The 23,501-nt window shown below is 42.9% G+C and overlaps 1 protein-coding gene across 1 annotated transcript in view; it reads left to right on the top strand.

Moving 5' to 3' along the window:
• Positions 1–20,285: 20,285 nt before the first annotated feature.
• Positions 20,286–23,501, top strand: part of MUSK (muscle, skeletal, receptor tyrosine kinase) — a 56,467-nt gene continuing 53,251 nt past the window's right edge. The window contains exon 1 of the mRNA XM_010002915.1: positions 20,286–20,364. Coding sequence (XP_010001217.1) covers positions 20,286–20,364 — 79 coding nt within the window. The remainder of the gene's footprint in view (positions 20,365–23,501) is intronic.

Genomic DNA, 23,501 nt, shown 5'->3' with positions numbered 1-23,501 from the left:
CTGCCCTGACAGTGGAGAGCAAACTGAGACTTGCAGTCTAAGATCAATCAAAACAGACTTTAGAGCATTGGGATGGGTGGTGACGGAGTCTGGGGCACAGGTTATCTCTTTGTCTCTTCTTCCAGTTGCAGACAAGGACACTGGAATGAACAGATAAATATAGTCTGTTAATAGGTGGCTTTGTAATTGGTGTCATTGCAACAATTCTGCCTTTTTTTTGCCAGTGGGATGGCCTGTACAGCACCAGGCTTTCCGACCTCGTGGAAAACATTTTTATTAAAGGGAGAAAAGAGTCTTTGTGCAAGTGATTGCAGGGCTGATTGACAGGACTTTAAACTAGTTTTGAGGAGGGGAGAGGGATGTAACTGGACATGCTAGTGAGGCCCCTTGATGGAGTAGCCCAGCATCTGTGGTGCAGTGTGCTAGCACTTTTGAGAATCAGAAATCCATTTCTCAAAAGGAAAAACGAAGTGCTCAACTCCCTCTCTGAAATGCTTACATACCAATGCACATAGTATGGGGAATAAGCAAGAGGGGCTGGAGATCTGCATTAGGTCACAGAGCTATGATATAAGTGCAATTACAGAGATGTGGTGGGACACCTCCCATGACTGAAATGTTGTAATGGATTGCTATGTACTCTTTAGGAAGGATAGCCCAACAAAGCAAGGTGGTTGAGTTGCTCTTCACGTGTGAGAACAACTGGAATGCATTGAGCTGTACCCAGGGGGTAGGAAGAACATGTTGAAAGCTTGTGAGTAAGAATTAAGGGACACACAAATGTGGGTGAAACTGCTATAGACCACCAAACCAGGAGGAAGGCATTGATGGGGCCTTCTACAGTCAACTAGAAGTAGCCTCTAGATCACATCTTTTAGTGCTCATAGGTGACTTCAATCACCCTGTTATTTGTTGGAAAGCCCATACAGCTCAGTCCAGAAGGTTCTTGAAGTGCATCAATGAGAACTTCCTGATGCAGGTAGTGGAGGAACCAACGAGGAGAGGTGCACTGCTGTATTAACAAATAAAGAAGGTCTGGTTGGAGACGTTAAGGTTGGCAACAGCCTTGGCAACAGTGATCATGACATGGTAGTGTTTAATATTTTATAAGGAAGAAGCTGGGCAATAAGTAGGATTACAACCCTGGACTTACTGAGGACTATCTTTGTACTCTTCAAAGATCTATTTGGAGGAATCGCATGGACTAAGACTTTGGAAGGTAAGGGCAGCCCAAGAGAGTTCATTAATTTTCAAATATCACTTCCTCTAAGCTCAAGATAGGTGCATTCCTTTGAGTAAAAAATTGGGTAGAGGAGGGAGGAGACCTGCATAGATGAGCAAGGACTCTGATTCTGTAACAAATATAACACAGTTATTTTCCTAGCCAAACTTGCAAGACAGCTTTCATTAACTTGAATCATGCACTGGACAGCTTTCCAACTGCTGTATTTCCAAGAGCTTTAGGAGCTATCTCAGACTGAATGTGCTCAACTCTACTGTTTAGGTCTGTAGGAGTGGTTAAACCTCTCTGCATTTGAAGGAGGCAAGATGATGTGTTCCTGAATAACCCATTGGGAGCCAAATCCTGTTTGTTTTAAAGCTATTTGTTTCAGTCTGTGCCAAGTCAACAGAATTATTCAGTGATTTACAACAAGAACCCAGGTTTTGTCATTTGACTTACTTAAGCAAATATTCTTGTGTTTATGGAGGGATACTGTTCTTATCCATTACCACTGGGGCATAGCACTTGGCCTGTGATGAGTCCAGATACTAAAATGGAACATCTACTGAAATATATTTCTAGCTTTCCTCCACTTCTGCTACATGTAGTTTTGCCAAATGGTGAGATCCATTCATTAGGAAAAGTTGTGTCGGTGTATGCTGTGAAAATCATGGATCAAGAGACCCAAGATCTGAAAGACAGAGTAAGAGGTAAGAAACAGCCAAGATATGACACCTTTTCAAGTTTGTTGCTGTTCAGTACCTTGTTTAGTCAACTTGAGAAAATGCCCTTCACACCTTAATTTGTGGTGCTGTGAAAGCTGTAGGTAAGATACTGATAGACATTGTGGACACTCTTTTCTCAGGCAAGTGCTTATAGAAATTTTGTGCAGTTTTGGGAACAAACACCCAGCTCCACACATCTTCCAATAGAACTTAATTAAATGAAACTGCTATTGGGACAGAAAGAAGTCATGTTAACCTCTTCTAACCCTCAAGATGAGCCACTGTGTTTGACGTGTTCTAGCCTCCTCTAGTTCTTCTCTGGTAGGACTACTCTGCCTGATGCAAGAGAGAGCCTTGTTATTTCCCAAGATACTATGCTGCCTATCAATCTTCTGATCTTCACTCAAGTCTTAAATATGCATTTGTGTTGCTGCTGTTCTAAAAACCAGACACCCATGGTGAAATAAGGAAAATAGTGTAGTTTACATGTGTTGTGAGAAGGGGTATTGTATTGTTTCAGAACTTACGGATTATGCATCAGGCTCACAGAAAGCCCTTTGGAAGTAGTCTCACAATAGGATCTGGTTACAAGAGCTGAAATTTCACCTGAAAAATATAGTTTTCAGATGGAAAGCCCACTGTTATTTCCTCTGTGTGTTGTCAAAGCACATCCTGGTGGGATGAAACACTGAAGTGTTAAACTACACATTTGAAGCAGTGAAAAGAAGCCTGGAATATCCTATGTCTACAGGTCCTTTCCTGGGTGGATGCCTATGCCCTACATGCCATCTGCTGGGAGGGTATAACATGGTGCTGAAAGTGAATGACCATCTTCAGGGATGCTCGGGCCGTGGAGTAGTACAGCAGCCTGGATGAAGGGAGCAGGTGGATGTGAACACAGGTCTTACCCTAGAAGTACAAGGCAGGAAGGCTATCAGCTATGGTCGGCCACAGAAAGTAGACGTACTTTTCCAGGGACAAAGCTGGATTCCTGCACATGTGGATGAGAGCCTCGGGCTTCCTCAGGCCTCACTGCTGGAGTTTGTTTTCAAGAAAAGTTGCTTTTCATCATAAGTCTAATTTCTTCCAGGTTTTCTGACTGTGTCACTTTCAGACATTAAAACATTACAAAACCCTCCAAAGTATGCTCCTCCAACTACAACGAATACAAGCTTCAGTAAAGGCTAAATTTAATATACAAAAGAAGATCACTTAACTACAGAGAAGAGCTTCTTTGAGCTCTGAAAAGGAGAAGAAGATCCTCGGTAGAAACAGTTTAGTATTGGCACTCACACTTACTCACTCTTCTGAAAGAGAGTTTGGAAGCAGATCTGGAGAGTGCCAGATGAAGTCAGCAGAGTTTGCAGCTGTCTCAGTGATAATCTGTACTGAGAAATGCAAGTTATGACAGTGGCTAAAGACTGAACATGCTGCTTAAGTCTGGGCGTACTGCAGAAATGGCTGAAAATACCCACAGACAATGGCAAAATGGATGAACAAATAGAACAAATTCCTGTTTCAACAGGCAGAGGAAAAGAGTATTTCTTCTTTAAATATTTTGTCTGTATTCTATCTAGCTATAGATAGATATGTGTGTTCTCCTATTGGATTTTTTAGAATAAAAAACCCTTATATGGAAAGCTGGTCAAAGATTTTTTTTTAAAACATTTTGAGTTTTCTAAATCTGAGGCAGAGAAACTAAACAGGGATTACAAGCCTATTTTTCATACAAAGAAACAAACCAACAAATCTTCCAAAGAATTAACTTGTGGAATAACTGAGGATGCAAGGCACCTCTCACTGTTCAACCTCCTTCATGAAGTAGATGCTGTTAGAGCAGGTTGCTCTGTGCCCTGGGCAGTCAAATTTTTTTTCCAAGGCTGGGGATCCCACAACCCACAGGGATCTCCAAGCCTCTCTTCCAGTGACTGCTCACCATCATCGTGAAAACTTTTCTTAATAGGCAAACCAGGATGAGCCTTTTTGTAAATTGCATTCTCTTTCTTGTGCACCACTGAATGGGTGGACATGAAGTCTGCCCTTCCCCTCCTCTTCTGCAGGCTGAACCAGCCCAGCATCCTCTGCCTTCATGTGTCCTATGCTTCCCAACCTTTACAAGGACCACCTGTGGTCACCAGGTAGACTATGCATATCTTTGCTTCTTGCCTATTTTTTAATATATTCTTACTGTATTTTAGTTTATTATCAATAATCCTTTGAATCACAAGAAGGCAGCATCCTGAAAAGGAGAAGAAACACTGCTGGCTGCCAAAGGGACCATGTGGGCTCCATGCAGCACCTTGCTGGCAGGTGAGTTTGGGCATGAGACAGCTGTATTTGATGTGAGTTGATAGAAAATTAGTTCCACTTTTGTTGAGGCACAACTTCTATACCACAAAATCCTCAGAAGCAAATTTATTTGCAAAGACTGTAAAAATATACCTGAAAGAGTCAGAGCCTTTCTCTGAATTTCAGAGGCCTCAGTTTTCACACAACTGTTCCATTACCTAAGCAAAATTACACTCAAAATGCCTTGGCTACAGAAAAGACAGCATGTACAAGGATGTTCAAGCGTGTTTTTGGTTTATTAGTTATGTTACAGACACTCAAGCAGATGAATATAAGAGGAGAAACTGACTTTATAGTAAAGAAAGAGACCTACAGCAGTGACAAATTAATTTCTATCCTGTCATGACTCATGAGACAGTGCTGCGGTAACATTAACAAAACGTCAGTTAAAGAGGTAGTAATTATTTCCATTGCTAATACCAACTCTGGCTTAACATTTACAGGCTTTGTTTCACTGTCATAAAATAAACAGTTATATAGAAACAAAACAGATTCTCTGCTTTTGAAAGAATGGACTTTCCCCCAATCTGTGCCCATGACAGAATCACGGTTTGTGAAGGAAATCAGAGATGGACACATGAAAGGAGCTCATGAAAGATCCCAGTGAGGACTTGTGCAAGGTTTTCAGCAGCATTCTATTCAGTGTCAAAAAAGCCATGGTCTTGTTTTGCCAGGCACACTGCAGATGGAGACTGCAGGGGTAGGACCCAAACAAAGTCCCACCAAGTCCATGTCAACTGCATTTTTTCCTGTGTGTGGCTATAATAACAGGCTGGGAGGAACTGATACCCCAGCAGCCAAGATTTTCTTTCTCCTGTTAAACATGTCAAATCATGTTAAATTCTGACAGTTTCACATGCTGTCTGTGCCTTGGGTCTTCAGCCATAAGGAACAGCATTATCTGCCACAGCCTGCGGATGGATTTTCATGTGGTTTCATACCACAATATTAATGTATTCAGAGTGTAATGTGTCCTGCAAAGAATTTGTCATAGGAAAATACTTTCTTCATGAAATTTCATAATAATGCCCAATTCTGAGACAAAAGGGCCCCAGACCAATTATGTTAATAGTTCTGATTTAATCCTTGTATAGTGAATGCCCTGTATTTTCTAGTTGTCTCTAGGTCTACTGGAGAGTCCCAAGACTGCATGTTCAAAACAGATCTATAACACCTCTAAACTCTATGTAATTTCACATCACAGAACAGTATTTTTTAAGGCCTGTGATCCTCAGTACAGGGCAAAAATGTGACCAAGCCTGAGTATTCCCCATGAAATATCTTCAACCAGCTCAAGCTTGGCTCTTTTGGAAGTGAGTGTCTTGCTGTCTGGGAGTTTACCAAAAATTAACCAACATCCAAGGGTTATTCCTGTTCTTTTAGGGGGGGTGTGTGCAGAGGAAACAGATTATTCTGTGTCATTAGCCAACACATGGGCAAAGGAGGGACCTTGAACAGCAAAGGTTCATTTTAGATATAGGCAGAATTTTCCTTCCAAAATGACCTTATTGCACAACTGAACTTCTCACTTGCTTTTCACTTGGTAGTAATCTCCCAAGCTCATCCTCAAAGTTTCTTAAAATGCTCTCTTTAGTTCAGTATCTTGCACATCTCCAATACAACAGCCACTATGAGCTTCCATCCCTGGAAATTCAGATACCATCACAGAATCACAGAATGTTAGGGGTCAGAAGGGACATTCAAAGAATGAGTCCAACCCTTCTTCCAGAGCAGGACCAAAACTAGGGCAGATCACTCAGAAATACATCCAAACAGGTCTTGAAAGTCTCCAGAGAAGGAGACACACAACCTCTCTGGGGATCCTCTTCCAATGCTATGTAACCCTGACAGTAAAGAAGTTCTTCCTCATGTTGAGGTGGAACTTACTGTGCTGGAGTTTAAATCTATTGCCCTTCATCCTATCACAGGGCACAACTGAAAAGAGCTTGTCTCTGCCTTCTTGACACCCAGCCCTCATGTATTTACAGACAGTAATTAGATCCCCTCTCAGTCTTCTCTCTAGACTGAAAAGCCCCAGGTCTCTCAGCCTTTCCTCATAAGGCAGGTGTTCCAGTCCCTTAATCATCTTCATAGCCTCTGTTGGACTCTCTCAAGTAAATCCCTGTTCCTCTTGAACTGGGGAGCCCAGAACTGGACACAATACTCCAGCTGGGTTCTCACTAGGGCAGAGTAGAGAGGGAGGAGAACTTCGCTCGTCCTGCAGACACACTCTTCTTAATGCACCCCAAGTTACCATTGGCCTTCTTGGCCAAAAGGGCGCATTGCTGGCCCACAGATAACTTGTTCACCAGACTCCAAGGTCCTTGTCCACAGAGCTGCTCTCTAGCAGATCACCTCCTAACCTGTACTGGTGCATGTTGTTGTTCCTTCCCAGATGCAGGACTCTACACTTGCTCTAGTGGAACCACAGAAGAATGACAGAAGTTTCTTGCAGAAAAAGCAAGCTTACTGGTGGTAAATAGGTGCACAGTTCCAGACACATGCTTGAAGTGTTGCCTTGTTGTTGTGTTCAGAGTGAGCCGCTTCAGTCTTTGCGCTTGCCATTGCCAGGGACTAAGCTCTAAAACCAAAAGCCACAGGGAATGTTACATTTTGTAACAAGTCAGGGTATTATTCATTGCAGCAAATGGACAGAGCACCACAGAATCCCATTCATGTTGCCTTTCCTCAAACCAGAAACCCCCCTGTTCTAGTAGTCCAAACTCAGTTAGATTTGGACTACGATGAATCAGACTGTAATTAAATAAAATTAAGATTATCCATGACCAGTTGCTATGAATTATTAGTACTTTGAATCTAACAGAGGCTTTGTATGGCAAAAATCTCCTGGGAATTATTCCTAGACTGCATTTTTCTTTTTAAGGCCTCACATATTTTTCCTAGTTTTTGGGAGATTTTAACTTGGCTATGTTCAATGATCCCTGTTAACTGATTTGAAAAAAGTAATACTTTTAGATAAAGCAGACACTTCATACAGTATTAAAGAATTATTATCTGATGATTGGATAAGAAGCAAACTAGAAATAAAATTTTCCTTACATTTTCATTCTTTGCCTATTCTTTATATGAGGATCTACAGGACCAATATTTAACACCCAGAAAAACTTATGCAGGAAAAGCTGTAGATTATTCCCAGTTGTAATCCTAAACTTTTTGAAATTAATGTATATCTCAGCAAAAGAAGTGGAGAAGATATTTGTAATCTACTCCTGAATAACAACATATATATATATATATATAAGTTTTATATATATATATATATATATATAAGTTATTACAGTTGTTACAGACAGGAACTGCAGCCTCAAAGAGAACAGCAGGGTTATTGGTACTACACAGTAAGTCATCATCAGCTCTCGTACCAGCTTCTCTTACCTAAATGAACTTTTGGTAGTGAATGTGACAACCTAAATTCTGCTATGCTGTAGAACAGGGCTGGAGGGTGTAAGTTCTTGGCTGGCACAAAAGAAGGGCAACAGGTTTTTTTTATGAAGCCTTGTAGGAGCCTGATCTGAGGCAAAATTTATGTCAGTGGTGCATCTGAGCTCCACTGAGCACGTAAGAGAGTGGAGAGTCTAGATGTTACTGCAGTTGCTCAAACACCTGCTGCACAGAATGGGTTTTGCAGTTTTGTGCTTCTGACAGGCAAGGAGCAGCAGATGGGGATGGCTTCAGCACAGAGTGCTACACTGAAAGCACCTTTGCTGTTAAAGGCAAAGTCTGCTGAGGTAGAGCCACATGCCTTGTGTTAGTAGATGAGTACGGTACTCTGCCTTTGGTAACAGAACCACGGCCAGATGCAGCATCCCTTGGTAAATAAAGTGTAATTAAGTCCACATGCTGGAAATGTGGATACACACTTTCTGACAAACAACTCTGTACATTTGGTCACTGTCTGGCATATGGTAAACTGGGGGTGGGTGGATCCCAGGGTGGGACAAAAGGTCTGGTAGAGGATTATAGTTATCTAAGTTCCTGAAAAAAAACACATGTAGAGGATGTGACATATAGAGGAAATCCATGCTTCTGGAATTGTTTTTAAGTATTGAATTGTCCCTAGTCAAATATGGGACTTGTTTCTTCCTGTTCAAAGTGCATGGTGACATCCTTAAAGACTGGAAACTCAAGCCAGGTCCATCCTCAGTGTGGTGGTAGAGACCCAGGACTTCCCGAGCACCTCACAGCATGAGGGGCTGATTGATAGGAAGGACTCTGACCTGTGCTGGAAAAAAACAGACATCTGCAAGGACTTGTGGAAGTGTTAGAAGATGAGACTTTTTCTTGCTTTTGAACAAAACTTTAGGTCCCCTTAAAAGACGAGTTATTAGCAAATAAATACATTTTAGCCAAACCTCATGTTACACATAAATGCCACAATGTGATCGACAGGGGAAAAGTTTTAGAGGAACCTGGTGCATCCATTGAAATACAATGGGACTCATTCTCTCTGAGTAAAGTCCCTAAACCCCTCAGAAGGTCCTTTGAAACTCTACACTTTGTTGTGCTAGTTAATTTGTCACTGCAGAAGTCGATCCCTCAGGGAATTTTCTTTTCTCCTATTCAGGGAGACTTTTTCCATTGACTGGAACAGGGCTAGCATGTAATTTCTGACAGCCACAATCTGAAAACTGCAGCCTGGAAAAATTATGTCTGTGAATCACTTCACCAAAGCACACTGTTCCTGTGGATGTGGGTTCTTAAGCCAAGTCCCAAACCTAATGCCAGGGCTGCACAAGTTACTTTTGCTCCAGAGTTTCCAGCCCTTGGGATTTTATCACATTACCTGGTGTTCTGCTTAATGCCTTAGCCCCCAGGGCTATAAAATTATGTAAGATTCTCTGCATTTATTAAAAAATAAAGTTAATTTTCTAGTTTTTCTTAGTACCTTAGAAATGTGACCCTTAATAGTGCAGGCAAAGCAAGATTACTGACCCTCCTCCACCCCTAGCTATTATGTTTAAACCCACTGTGATTTTTCTAAGACCTGACTCATGATTTTTGAATGCCTGAGGGACACTCGTGTATTTTCAAAAATACAATTATTGTTTGGCTTTTCAGCTTGATTTCTTATTTCCTCAGCCTGACAGCATTGCTTAATTCAGGGATTTTTGTTTCCCTGAATGTTTTGAACACTAGCTCTGTAGTGCATTTCTGACATTCCAGAAACAAGCCCCCAGGAACCTTTGTCATGCATCTATCATTGGAGGTGCCTTTACAAATGTCCTACAGCACATTTACGGTTTCAAAGCCACGCTTGTCAGAAGAAAAAGGTGGTAGCTATATAGATCACTTTTGGCACCATTTCCATGAAGAAACTTTAAAATTAGAGATGCAGATTACATCAAGAATAGTGGGGATCTTTCTTTTTCCACTGTGTGAAAGCACAGAAGCAGTGAAGAGCCTGTGTGTGCAGCCTTCCCACATTCTTTTGTGACTTTACAGATGCAGTTGATTCCTTCTTTTGCTGGCCCAATATCTAGGGAGCTGAAGTTGTCTATTACCCCAGTAGCATGTCTTCCTCCCCCTGAGGTGGCTTCTGGAAGAAAAAGGATCACCTGTTGTCTGACTCCTGGCAGTGTTGGTGGGTGGTTTTGCTACTTGCAATCACTGATGGACTGTGCAATGGTTGCCCCTGCTTGTATGAGGCAAAGGAGAGAACTGAGTGGGAAGAAGACAATGCCTCCATTGAAGTGTGACACCACAAATTACTGTGCTCTGGGCTAAAGTGAGTAAGCAGCAGTGTTTGGGAGGGGTTTCCTGGGACAAGCGCATGGTGTGGGATGAGCATTGCCAGCTGGCACTGGTGATAACTGCCCCAAGAGCAAGGGCTAGGCTCTCTACAGAGCTGTAGACAGTTGCCTAGTACTGAACCTACTCTGCTGGGTGTAGAAAGGAAAGTGACTGCTGTTTGTGAAAGGCTATCCAGAATACTCCTGCTGGTGTGAAAAGCAAGCTGGCATGAGCAGGGAGAGCAGCAACATGGTCCATGTACATCAGAGAAGAGCCAAACAGCCAGATACCCCAAAGACTCTTGTTTTTTTTTCCTGGACTAAGATGCTAGGCTCTCCTTTCTGCACTAAAAGGAGATCCTTGGCTTCCGTTGAACATTGTAGCCCCATGTATACCTGTAGATTCCACAGGAGCAGGAAACGCTCCCAGTGCTGGAAGCTCAAGGCTCAGTAGTTTATGAGCTCATTGGCAACGTTTTTGGCCATGTTAAAACAATTCTCAAGGGTGGCTCAGGTCTGAGGATGGGCCCTTGCCAACAGGTTGTTGATAGGCTGTCCACCTTGTGGTGTACAACAGCATAAATGTAGGCTGGTGGGTGGTGTTTTCTGCTGTAGTCAGAACCTTCTAATTCCTTCTAGGCCTGGTGAAAAGAAACTGCATTTTGCCTCATATATGGAACTACCATGATACAAAAGATTCAGACTTTTATCAGAAAATTCACATTCAAAATGCAGAGTCTGGCTTCTGGTATGATTTGGTTGAAGTAGGAAGATACGTCCACTGAAGCTGCAGTTTAGATGCTACACTACTTCTGTGGCACGAGTCTTCACAGAGGCTTAATTTAAAATGTCTCCATAGGCTAAACCAATTCTTTTTTCAGCTAGACATAAGCTATAGGAGGGCTGTTTACATAGCATAGCAGCTGCAGAGGGAACCTTTGATGAGCAGGTAAGACAAACAGCTGAAGTTTCAGTGTTGCTAATGGAACATGGAGTACAAGACCAAATTTTACAGCAAGGGCAAACTGGCACAGCTCAACTGTTGCCAAGGGAATGATAACAATTTACACCAGCTGAAAGTCTGCAGGTGTTTTGTGGAAATTCAAGTCCATCCTGCTTTTTCTGTCTTGCATCTTCAGCTATCTTATGGACACTAGTAGGAACTGGGCTCCTGGTGCCAGACAAAAAGGGTTTTCTGGGGAACAGAGGAGTGGGTCTTTACACATCCCTTATGTGTCTGTGTCCCCAAATAACAGGGGAGAGTAATGGATTTGGAATGGGGTGATCCATTCTTTGGTGTGGGGCAGGGAGTTCACTGGGGCACAGATGATAGCAGCCTGTGGAACTGGCCTTTCTGAACACATGGACAGGACTGCAGTTCAGCAGACCCAGCCTGCACCCAGATGAGGACTCTGCCCTGGGAAAGCCCCTGCTTGCTCCAGACGTGCTGTCTGGTACAGTTTGACAACTGCAGGACATGAAGTGTGGCACTGGAGAGGGAGAAATCTAGCTCTGTTGCATGCGTGCTGTGGGGAGAGGAGACACCTTCAAAACCAATTTGGCCCAGTGCATTTTTCATTCATTCAAATTCCCTAGAGTTGCCATTGGTACTTATGGAAAAAAAAGGCAAATACTATGAATACGCCTCAGGAAAAACTTTCCCTGGAAGCACTGAAACTTACAACCATTAGAAGCCATTTTGGGGACTGGAGCCTGGGACCTCTTGCCAAGTGGGATGTCTGGGACAGGGTGAAGCCTCAGCCACTGTGCAAAGATGCTCAGGCATCTTACCACTCCTGGGCAACATCTGCATCACTAAAGCCATACAGGTTTCTCTAATGTGACCTCCTCTCCCAGAGACCACCTGTGCACAGCAAACCTGCCACTGATGGCAGAAGAAGGTCCAAGATAGAAGTGTGCTGAAGCAGGGACTAGAAATCCCCTCTCCACTCATCCCTGAGTGGGATGGAGGAGGTGGAGGGGATAAAGAACCCTCACCAAACATCCCACTCTAGCTGCCTTCTGGGGACAGCATGCAAGGGCAGTGATGTGTAGGAGAAGTCACTCACCTTGCCCCTCAGTGGCAGCAGCCGTGGCTCTGAGGAAGGGCTGTAAGCTCATCTTCTGAGTCTGAGCCTCTCACAGATTTAACCAGAGTGGCTTCTGCCCTGTATGGTTTTTGAGTCAAAAGTGGTTTGCTTTATGACCATCTTCTCAGGGCATCAGGAGGATTCTGTTCTTTCCAGCTCCCTCCCAACACATGGGCATTGAATGGTGAAGAGGTAGCCACAAGGAAATTTCAGTTTAGGTTTTGGTGCAATTCCTTGACCCCCATCTGTATTATCTCCTGACCCAATGTACTGCTGACTCATCATTCATTAATTATTCACAGTACCTTGAGTAGCAGAAGCACATCATGATGGACAAACACTTGGGCTGTAGGACAAGGCCCACAGACTGTGGACTTTACACTTGCTTTTAATAGGTTTAATGATGCTGTATCAACAACAGGCAGGCACAGGATCCTCAGGCTAAGTCTGCTGACATTAGAGGACTAATCCTGTGGATGTGCCAGCATTTTGGATCAGCTTTTCTATGGTCTAGCTCTTTTTCAGGACTAAACCAACTCCTAAGCAAAGATACTAGACAGCGTTACTAAATATGGGGCAGGAGAGCATAACATCTCATGGATGGTCATAAATGCAACCTGCTATGCAGGGCCTGTGGTAGTTTCTTCTCACTGTCTATTCTTCCCTAGGCTTATCAGGCATGTGCAAAATCCCATACCTATCCCTCTTTTGTAGCATCCAAACTCTCTCTGCACCCTCTTTATTCCCCTCAGACTTTTTTGCAAGGCTTCAAAAGCTATGAAGGAACATGTGAGCATGGCTGTGGTGCTGGGGCACAGAACTCCCCTGTGGTTCTGCAGAAAGCAGTGTCACAGCTGCAGTCTCCCCACAGCTGGGCCCATCATGCGTGGGGAGCTGTGCATCGTTAAGGACATTTTCCTGAAGCTTAGGTCTTTGGTTCTGTTCTTATTTCTTGCCTCACATTTGCTGTCAAATGTGCTGAATGTATTGGACTTGTCTGTCAGCTGAAGACCCACCATTTGACTAAGGAGACTTATTCACACATATTGCTGTACTAATTGTGGAGCTTCCAAATAATAGGCATCAGTGTTTAAATAACACCACTGAGACTGCTGTAGCAGGTAGCTATTGGGATGGTCCAAAACAGTATAGGGAGAAAACCCCCCTGAGTGAAGTTTACACTGGGAAGTGAAGTTTACACTGGGAGCTGATCTCTGCATTTGAAGTCCTTCTCCCATAGAAATGACTGGGATGTCACCAAGGATTATGGCTTCAAATGAGCAGCAGGTGAACTCTTAAGAAATAGAGATCACAGGCAACCTTCTGCTCTCAGTTACACTCCATTGACGTCAGTGGGGTTGCCTGGGGTTAACTCAGAGTGGAATTTAGTTCCTTTTTATTAATGCATACAGCTGAAGACCCCCAAAATGCTTCTCAGAGGATGGTACAGTATCTAAAAATGTCACCAGTTACTCCTGGGCTACACATGCTGCAAAGTTCTTCCTATCATAGCAACAGAAAAAAGTTGTTTCATTCAGAACCAGCTTGTGGAGCTATTTTGCAAATTGCAGCACGCTGAGCATGGTTCAGTGAAACGGGATAGGATGCCCGTGGGACTTGTGTGTTGTACACCTCCTGCAGCCAGTGGTGGCAGCCTGCCATCAGCTGGCAGGACATGGCAGCTCCATTTCAGGTGTCCTGTTCCACTGGCAGACACGCGATTGCATGGGTGCAGGTACTTTTGGAACTTTAGTGTTTCCTCATGTCATGCCTGTGTGTTGTAACACCTCTCAGATCCTTTTTGGATCTAGAGAGATGCTGCAGTATTTTAAAGATGCCGTACTAGTGGGTGGGAAAGGTGTTTACAGGCCTATCAATACAAATAACTTAAGAAAGCTAATTACTGTACTGTGTACAGGGCCAAAATCTTCCACTCAAAGCAAGTTGTGTTAGAGGTTGTGTACTTGAAATGGCTGCTTATGACACACCTATAAATGCCTGCTTCTTGTTGTTCAAGAGCAATAAGTAATGACAGCCAAAACCTGAAAATCCAACATTTTTCAATCTGACATGTGAGGCATCCAAGTACATCGGTTTGATTGTTTTCAAGAGGTTCAGACAATAATTAAAATATGACTCACAGTAGTTCTGTTACAAAAGAGCCAATTCTATTTTATAGTGCTTGTATTAATGTAGTAACTGCTAATTCTACCATCAGATCAAGCTGAAGTTGAATTAGAGAGTTAGATTTTACAAGGTGCACTATTCTGGGATCTAAGTCAATGTGATGTGTTATATCCCTAATGGATTCCTGTTCTGAAGCATGTCTTCCTTTCTGCAAGGGATTCTGCAGAGAGACGTTCTGGCCTGGAAATCCCTCCTTCCCCCTCTCCCTTGGGGAAAAGCTCTCAGGGCTGTTATCACTGTTTCTAAACGCAGGTCTTGTTTCTTGCTTGCTGGGTTGTGGTACCATGTGATGGAGAGCAGGTTTTGTGTGTCAGCAGCCACCTTGACCACACAGACTGCAGTCTCCTGATGGCAGCCAGAGAGTGAAGGACTGAAATCAGAGGCTTGTACAAGGACTGTACTTGCCTGTGGCATTCCCATTTGGGGAATTATGGGCATCTCTGACTCCGAGAGAAGTGGGTTATTGAGGGTGGGAGATTTCCCTGTGTTATAGTGTGGAGCTGGCACCTGTGGGCACTGAGGGGAAGTAAGGGGCAGGTCTCCCAGCAGAGAAATTCTTTTCACATATTACCAAAAACTTGCATTCAGCTCATCCTCTGTGCTGTATAGATCAGTGCACAGTTAGCTAGCTGCATGACAAAGGACCTTCCTCTTTAATGACAATATTTACAGTAATTCACTACAGTAATTACACCTCAAAACACTACATAATTTTGCCCCACCACAAAACATAGGACAGCATATTAGATTTACGTTAGTACTGGCAGATCCTGTGAGCAGAAAAATTATAGTAAAGTTTTACAGCAAGACAATAGCAAGAAATTAGTACAAGTCTTAGGTTTCCCAATACCCACATCATCTCAAGAGAAGAAAAGGGGACAATTTTGGATTCAGGCACCAGAGCTCAGTAAGTTTTGCAATATTAATAGGAGATCAAAGATTAGTTGAGATGGCTGAGGGCAGAGGCCAGCCAAGCATGCCTGAAACCCGGCAACTTAAACACAATAAATGGGGCTTTGGGATAGCTCTGTGTTTCTTAAAGGACTTTAGGGAAAATCTTCCCTTCGTTTTGACAATTGAAAAAACCCAAACCTCAGACAAAAAACCCACAAGTGCAGGGCATAGAACAGCAGTGTAGCTTATTCCCTCACTAGTTACACTAGTAGAGCATTTGCAATTACTGACACAAGCAACGACACCTTATGGCCAGGTGGCAGGTGTGGCAGGCTGGGTGAGATGTCTTGGAGCTGGTGGCTGTAACAGCTGCTTCCATTCAGGATCACTGAAAAGAAGAGCCTTGCAGTGTATAATACAAGAGCTAAACTGATGTTTATATCCTCCCCAAACAATGGCATGCATTGTCAGAGATTCCCTTTCCATGCCATACACCCAGGATTGTGTGCTCCATGCTACTGGCAGCATTGGCTGGGTGGACTTAGAGGACTGGTGTGACCATAACACCAGTTTTGTTGTCAATGTGACCTTGATTCATTTCTATGTAGGAAGGCACATGTGCAGGCCAACATGGTCAGATGGGTTTCACTGTTGAATGTTTTGTGAGGACACTGGTATCTGAGAGGGCAGGAGTTTTGAGGAGTGAAGCAACACGGGCACTCCAGGCCCAGAGTTAGTGCAAGCAGGGACATGTGTACGCGTGCATCTCAGGAGAGGACCACACAGTATACATCCTTCTGGGCTCTATGCTGACTGGAAGAGGCTTGGAGCTGTGACATGGGAGCTTTGGGCTTGAAAACCACTGTCTTTTGTGTTTGAACTCATCTGTTACCTGGGCAGGTGAAGGCTCTCTCTGTTTCTGTCTTAATTTTTACATATATCCCAGGCTTAAATACAGGCTGAGTGGAAAATGGATCAAGAACAGCCCTGAGGAGAAGGACTTGGGGATTTTGCTTGGTGAGAAGCTCAACATGAGCTGGCAATGTGTGCTGGCTGCCCAGAAAGCCACCTGTGTCCTGGGCTTCGTCAAAGAAGCATGGCCAACAGGTCAAGAGAGGTGATTCTGCCCTTCTGCTCTACTCTTGTGAGACCCCACCTGGAGCATTGTGTCCAGCTCTGGAGTTGCCAGAACAAGAAGGACATGGAGATTTTGGAGTGAGTTCCAGAGAAGGGCCACAAAAATGATCAAAGGGCTGGAGCACCTCTGCTATGAATACAGGCTGCGAGGGTTGGGGCTGTTCAGCCTAGAGAAGAGAAGGCTTTGGGGAGACCTTATAGCAGCCTTTCAGTGCCTGAAGGAGCTACAGGAAACTGGGGAGGGGCTTTTTACTGGGCAGATAGTGATAGGACAAAGGGTGATGGCTCCAAACTGAGAGATGGTAGATGTAGGTGAGATTTTAGGATGAAATTATTTTCTGTGAAGCTGGTGAGACAGTGGAACAGGTTGCTCAGGGAAGCTGTGGATGTCCAAACCCTGGAAGTGTTCAAGGGCAGACTGGATGGGGCTTTGAGCAATGTAGTCTAGTGGAAGGTGTTCCTGCCCATGCAGGGGGGTTGGAACTTGATGATCTGTAATGTCCCTTCCAACCTCAGCCATTCTATGATTCTGTGATTCTATGACATATAAATTGAATGGCATACTTGTGACCTAGTAATTCTTAGGGACTCCTGTTACTGTTGAAAAGCAAGTAAAAATAGCCTGGCTTGTTGTGTAAGGCCCCAGATCTGGTCTCATACTTCAGAAACTACATCTGTATTGTATTCAAAAGGCTGACTGCAGACCAGCAGCACCAAAACCGAAGACTGGTATCTACTCAGGAATGTTGTCAGCACAAATATTCACAACATTGCATTAGAATGGATGCTCGTTAGGCTGGGTTAGTGCTAACTTGGATATTTCTGTGTGAGTCATCAGATGCTGGGTGACTGGGACCATTGCCAAAGCAACATCACTGGGTCACTCTGCAGAAGGAGTCTTTTCCCTGGCTGCACATTTTCTGCTGGAAAGGTCTGCTTTAGCCTGTCTACTTGGATGAACATCTGGAACCATCTAGGGAGAAGACATTGCAGATGGTGATACAGGGCAAAAGGCAGTTTTCAAAAGTATCCTGTGATGAAATCACATTGCGTTAGTGTGTAAAACTGTCAGCTTCTAGCAGATCATTTTGAAGAAGGAGAGAAAGAGGATGTGTACAGCAGGAAGAAGAGATGTCCAGCATGGTCCCATCCTGCACAGTGAAGAACAATTTTCCCCTTATCATGGTGGAGAGATGCCAAGCAACTAGTTAGCTGGAAGAGAATTATCTGAACATTTCAGCTTATTCTCAAAAATTCTGCCTTTGTATTTATGCATTTATTTTAAAATATTATGTTTATTAAAAAGTCACATACCAAGCAATTTGCAAAGGAGAAAAAAAGTACCTGGATTGAATGAATGTTCCAGCACAGCTTGTCTTTTGCAGTGAAGTTCATGAACTGACTTCTGTGGAGGTGTTTGCAGTGCAGAATTAAGCTGCTGTGCAAATCTTTGTAGGAACAAAGTTTCTTCTGCATGAAAGCCAGGGACTGCTTCTTCTCACTAGTTGTGTAAGCTGCTGGGACATCATCTTGGCAGAGGCCTCGGGGCATGACTACAAATAACAACAGCTGTAAACAACAATTAGCTGTAAACTGTATGCATCTCAGCTTTCTTAGGAAAAAACAACCCAAACCACCAACAACCAGAAAGCAGCAAACTCATATTTACTGGGAGTAAAAACTGAAGAAGTTGTTTTGCTTTTATAAGGGAAGCCTGGAAAAAGCTTAGAATAAAAGAAAATTTGGTGTCACCGGTATTTCATTTCCACTGACATCACTCTATACAGAAACATGTTTCCATGATAGACACAGATGATCACCAGCTTCCTGTATGTATTGTTTCTAGCTGTATGGCATGTGTAGCTAGAGAATAAAACAACTCCATCTCATGCACATGTATCCGTTCTACTCCTGTCATAATTGAAATGTACATCCTCTCAGTTTAAAGCAGCATAGCTCACTGTGGTCCTTAAAAGTTTATAAAGCAGAGGAAATGAAAGGTTAGGAATAGTTTTGTAATCCTAAAAATGCAAAGGCATTATTAACATTTAACAGCCATTGCTGTCAATGTAATTTGTAAATGTTGTAACTGGCAAATAAAAGGGAATTGTTTTTATTTGGAGTTGTATGGGATTGTGCAGTTTCAAAGTCCTTGTAACATAGCTGAGCCCAGAAATCCAGTGATGCAGAAGTCTTTGGTCAAGTCCCCTCTGTGGAGAGAATTTTACCTTAAAAGACAAAGTTGCATTTCTATGGAGCAGATTAATTGGATGTGATTTACTTAAACAAAACAAAACAAATATTTGTAAGTTCAGCCACAAGTCAGGATTTCTCTGTTCCCTGGTAAGATTATTGTTGTTTCGTTGTTGTCTCGTTGTTTTCCTTTGTTGTTGTTGCTAGCTCCAAAATTCCTGGAAGATCTCTAACACATTCAGCAAGTGGTCCTGCCTTTATTCATCTGCAGGGGAGCACTTTTCCAGGGATCTTTTCTCTTAATCAGCCTTTGCATGCCCCCAAAGTAACACTGCCATTATCACACTATGCCAAACCATGGGGATTCATGTGTGTAGCTCTGGCTAGCTCTACTCCCTTTGCTCCTCAGAGGAAGCACTGCTGAAGTATGTATGCTTATTGCAGAAATGACTGCTAAGAAATGGTCTAAACTGAGAGGTTCATCAAATAAAGAAAATGCCAGAGAACTCATAGTACCTTTTAGTGTGCTATGTTGTGCTGGCATGTTTCCCAAGCCATGCCTTTTAGTGCAAAGCTCACATCTGCTCTGCTGATAACATGATAAAAATTATATGGAATCATGTTCCCAGGGTATCATTATCAATTAGATTCTCCTCAGTCTGATTATTAAACTGTTTCTCTTCTCTGTATCATGCAGATATTGTCCCCACATCAGCCTTTCGATATTGGTAAGATTGATTGCAAAAGCTTTTCATATGACTACTTACTCTGGAAAAACGGGGAGTACAAATGATACAAATGACTTGTTATTTTTGAAAAAGATGATGTCCTGTAGACTGCTTTGTTCAGATGGGGCAAGACAGGAGATCATCTCAAGTCTAGTGCTTCTCTAAGCTTCATAGAAAGTAAGTCCTGATTTTAGCCTGTCACTTTAGGCAGAGACGTGGTGGATAAGAAGGTATTTCTGAGGGATTAATAATGTCAGTACACAACCCTGGACTACTGGTGATGTTGAAAGAAAATGTTCCTTTTCTTCCAGGGTATAACTGTCACTCCCACTGTGGATAGTAATGTTTTTTGAGCTCTGCTTTCAGGACAAGGCTCTGCTTTCTCAGCATGCTGCAGTGGTTCTCAAACACCAATACCTCCTTGGCAAAGAAGGGCACTTTCAACTCCCAGTGCCAACCTCCCCTGCTCCAACAAATACATCTGTTAAGAAAAGAAATGCTATCAGCAGGGCAACAGGTGGCATATTGCAGCCAATCATGAAAGGTTATAATAAGACAGAGGGAGTGTATGTGAAAGAGAGAGGAGAAAAAAAGAAAAAGAGGGGGCCTAAGCTGAAGGAAAATCCAGTGGCAAGCATTTTTTCCACTACTGCATGTACACAGTGCTGGAATAAAGGCCTGGTGACTTGGCAGTGCTGGGGTGGGGTACTGCCCTGGAAAAGCATTTGCCTATTGTACTCTTCTCTGTTTGCTTAGAAGGAATTCAGAAGGGATTTGCTTTCTCTTGTTTCACGAGCCCCACGCTTTCACACTGACCGAAGTGGATACACACCAGCTGGCCACGTCCATCACCGCTGCCGGGTGGGAGAATTCCTGATTATACTTAGATCCCGCAGACCCCGCTCCGTCATTAGCAGAGCAGGGGAGCTCGCACGCGGCCGTCCGACATGCAGCCCTCCGGCCGCCCCGCACACCTCGCCTGAAGGAGCCAGATGCCTTCTGGATCAAACATGAACGACCTGCTGAAGGTGCCCCTGATGCATGTCCTCACCCTGGCAGCCCTCAGCCTGGCCGAGACACTTCCAAAAGGTTTGCTTGGGTGGGCTTCTTCCCTGCTCTGCTTCTGCTGCTTGCTGAAGGAGGTTTTGCAAAGGGGAAGGCATCTCTGGTAGTGGTGGGGTGGGTTGTACAGTAGTGTTCCCAAAAAGGATAAACGTGCTGCTTTTGGTGGTCACGTCCCTGCTATTAGAAGGATAGTAGTGAAAATAATATTGCAGTTGTGGCTGGGATTGAAGATTCTTTGTCTAGGGAGAGCATGTAGTCCCACTGTAATGGGCAGGGGAGAACACTGGATTCGGCCTGAGTGGGATGGACATTTCTTATGTGAAAGGGAGTGTACAGTTTTTAATGGCTGGTAGCACCTATTGCTGCAGAGCCCAAGATTTGTGGTGTTCAATAAATCTCAGATAAGAATTAAATATCTGTAATCTTTTTACAGATTGTATGTATAATGATACAAACATGTGGTTTTTATTGCTTATGACATAAAACTATCATACCTTCTTCCTCTCTTGTGAAATAGGGTTCACACCCATGAACCCACACACACATACTTTCAGGCAACACAAGAACTGAAAATAATTTGTTTAGAAAAGTCTCTGAGTTACAAAATGCAACAGTGGTCTTCTGGATGAACTACCTGGTAATCCTGTTGACAAAAAGTTTCGCTGCACAGTGTTTGTCAGGAGCCGTTTTAAGTGTACCAGAAACTTTGCAGTTACAGTAAAACAGCAACAACAAAAAAACATCTCAGGGAGGATGCTATTATTCACCTGTTAGGCTGACATCACTGTTGACACAGCAGGGCTGTGCTCTAACAATTGTTAGTCAGGTTGGCCCCAAAATGGGAAAGAAAAAGTTATCTTCTTTTTACAAAACTTTTGAAAAACAAAAAGCTCATTTTTTTCCTAAATCACTAAAGTAAGTTGGTTAACCCCAGTCTTTTTGAAAGCTGTGGTAAAATGGGATTAGAGAGATAAGATAAACAAAGAGGAAGGGGATTGATTTTTTTCTGGTGGCACAGCTCAATGACTCATCATTCCTAAAACATTACAGGTGTCTGCATTGCTTTGTTCCCTAAGAGAGACTGAAACACAACTACAGCCCAGTGGTGCCCTGTAGAGTTTTTTCAGCATTGGCTGGAAACAGGATTTGTTTTTGACATGAGGAACTGCTGTATCTCCAGGTATCTGCAGTCCTGCAGGAGAGACTGGCTCTATTTTTTTTGCCCAGCTTGTCTTGTTTTGAAAGTGTGAATCAAAAGCCAAAGCCAGACAATTTGGGAGCATCTGATGGGCTGGGGATACCAGGGGATTTTGTTTTCTTGTGGGCCCCAACCTTGTGTTGTTTTGCTGTCTCAGGAAACTACATCTGACATTGAGGAAAATGGCACCTATGTGACTTTACAGAGATATAAATTAATTGATTCTCAATGTTATTTAAAGCCACAGGGCTACCAAAAAATGTCAGAGAGTCCTAACAGATGCATATGGAAAGGCTGAGGACCATTTATTTATGCTGGTAGATATGCCAGTACATTGGTTTGATTTTATTTTCCACATTAAAAACTGTTAATGAAGGCATAAAAAGTTTTGATCCCTTTACTGAGCAAAAACAGACTGACACCAACACCTAAGCTTTTCTGTTGGCTTTTAGAAGCAGACACCGTCTCGGCCATTTTGGGGCTCCTTTGCCACCTCAAGACAAAATGGTGGTGCTCTCCACTGCTTGCTGCCCCCTGCAGACAACTGCGAGTTGTGAAAGTGCTTAACTGTTGCTAGAGAAGTCATTTAATATATAAAACTGACAGCCCTTCTTTGCCCAAAGAATAAAACACTGCCATTCTACATACTGGCTCTTTGTACATACTCTTTGCGACAATAGACATGCTTTTTGTGACAACACAGTTATAAAACTGTTTTGAACTGTAAAAAATTGTATTTCTCAGAGTTAAAAAAGCATCCTTCCAGAGATCAAGGCATAAGGACAACAGCAATAAAAATGTACTGTATAAAATTAGATTGCAAAACTCAATTTCAGCCAGGCTTAATGCCATCAAAGCCCAATAAACTCTGTAATGAAATAGCAACGTCCCCTTTGAAGTAGGTAGGATAGCCATCAGTGGAGGTTACTGTCCTAAGACAACCTTCAGTTGCAAGGAAGTTTAGGCTTTGTGAAAATTTTCCATTTAGTTTTGTTGGTGTGGGATTCATCTGGGCTTAATACAGATGATTGCTTCTAGCATTTAGTGTGACCCAAAATGACCCAATAAACTGAAGCCTGATACAACCTGAACTTGTGCTCTCAAACAACAAATCTGGTACAGACATATTTTAACTAATGTTTAGTTAATATAATTTTCAGTGCTAATTTAGCTGCAGTTTTCAGATATTTTTCTATAAGTATAGTCATACCAATTATGAAATCTTAAGTTTAAGATTCTTAAATTTTTTATATTGTTGAGGCAGACTTGATCTAATCACATTTCAAAAGCCTTAGAGCTTCTACATAAACCTGATAGTGGAAGCTGATCCTTTCTTCCTCTAGCTACATTCCAGCTGAACTCCAATGACATTCTAATTTTTACTCCCATGTAAACTGAAAAAGCATTAAGGTAAAGGCTTTTATTATTCTCAGGCACTTAAATTGGACTGTCTTGTATTTCACGTTTTAGGAGGGAGGGGTGCAATTGATAAAGTTTATTTTTTGCCTCTATTTAAATCTTATTATACTGAGGAGGGACAAGAGAGACAGTGCAGGCAGGACTTCCCTGTGAAAAGATACACAGTGTGCCAGCAAGGAACAGGAAGGTTCCTGCAACTGCTGTACACTTTCAAGGTGGTGTTTCAGGAACATGGTATTAAATGAGTTCATCTTAGCACAGCTGTCAATGAAACCCAGTCCCACAAGTACTGAGGATGTGTAGATTAAAAGTCATACAAGAGCCTTTGGAGGCAGTGGCTGCAAGGCTTACCACACAGAGGGAAGGACATTTGGTAGGTGTCCCCTTTGATCCCTTCCAGCTGTGCTTGAAGTCTTTACTGGGATCATAGAAAATGTTTCTCAAGATACATTCAAATAACACATGAAAGCTACTAAATTTTTAACCCTGGTGAACCTTGGTTGGAAAAGGAGAGAAGAGCATGTGTGCTAGTCATGGCACAGAT

The sequence above is a fragment of the Chaetura pelagica genome, unplaced genomic scaffold (assembly GCF_000747805.2).
Source record: "Chaetura pelagica isolate M959 unplaced genomic scaffold, ChaPel_1.0 scaffold391, whole genome shotgun sequence".
NCBI classification, from domain to species: domain Eukaryota; kingdom Metazoa; phylum Chordata; class Aves; order Apodiformes; family Apodidae; genus Chaetura; species Chaetura pelagica.
This window is presented reverse-complemented; position numbering and strand designations above follow the sequence as displayed.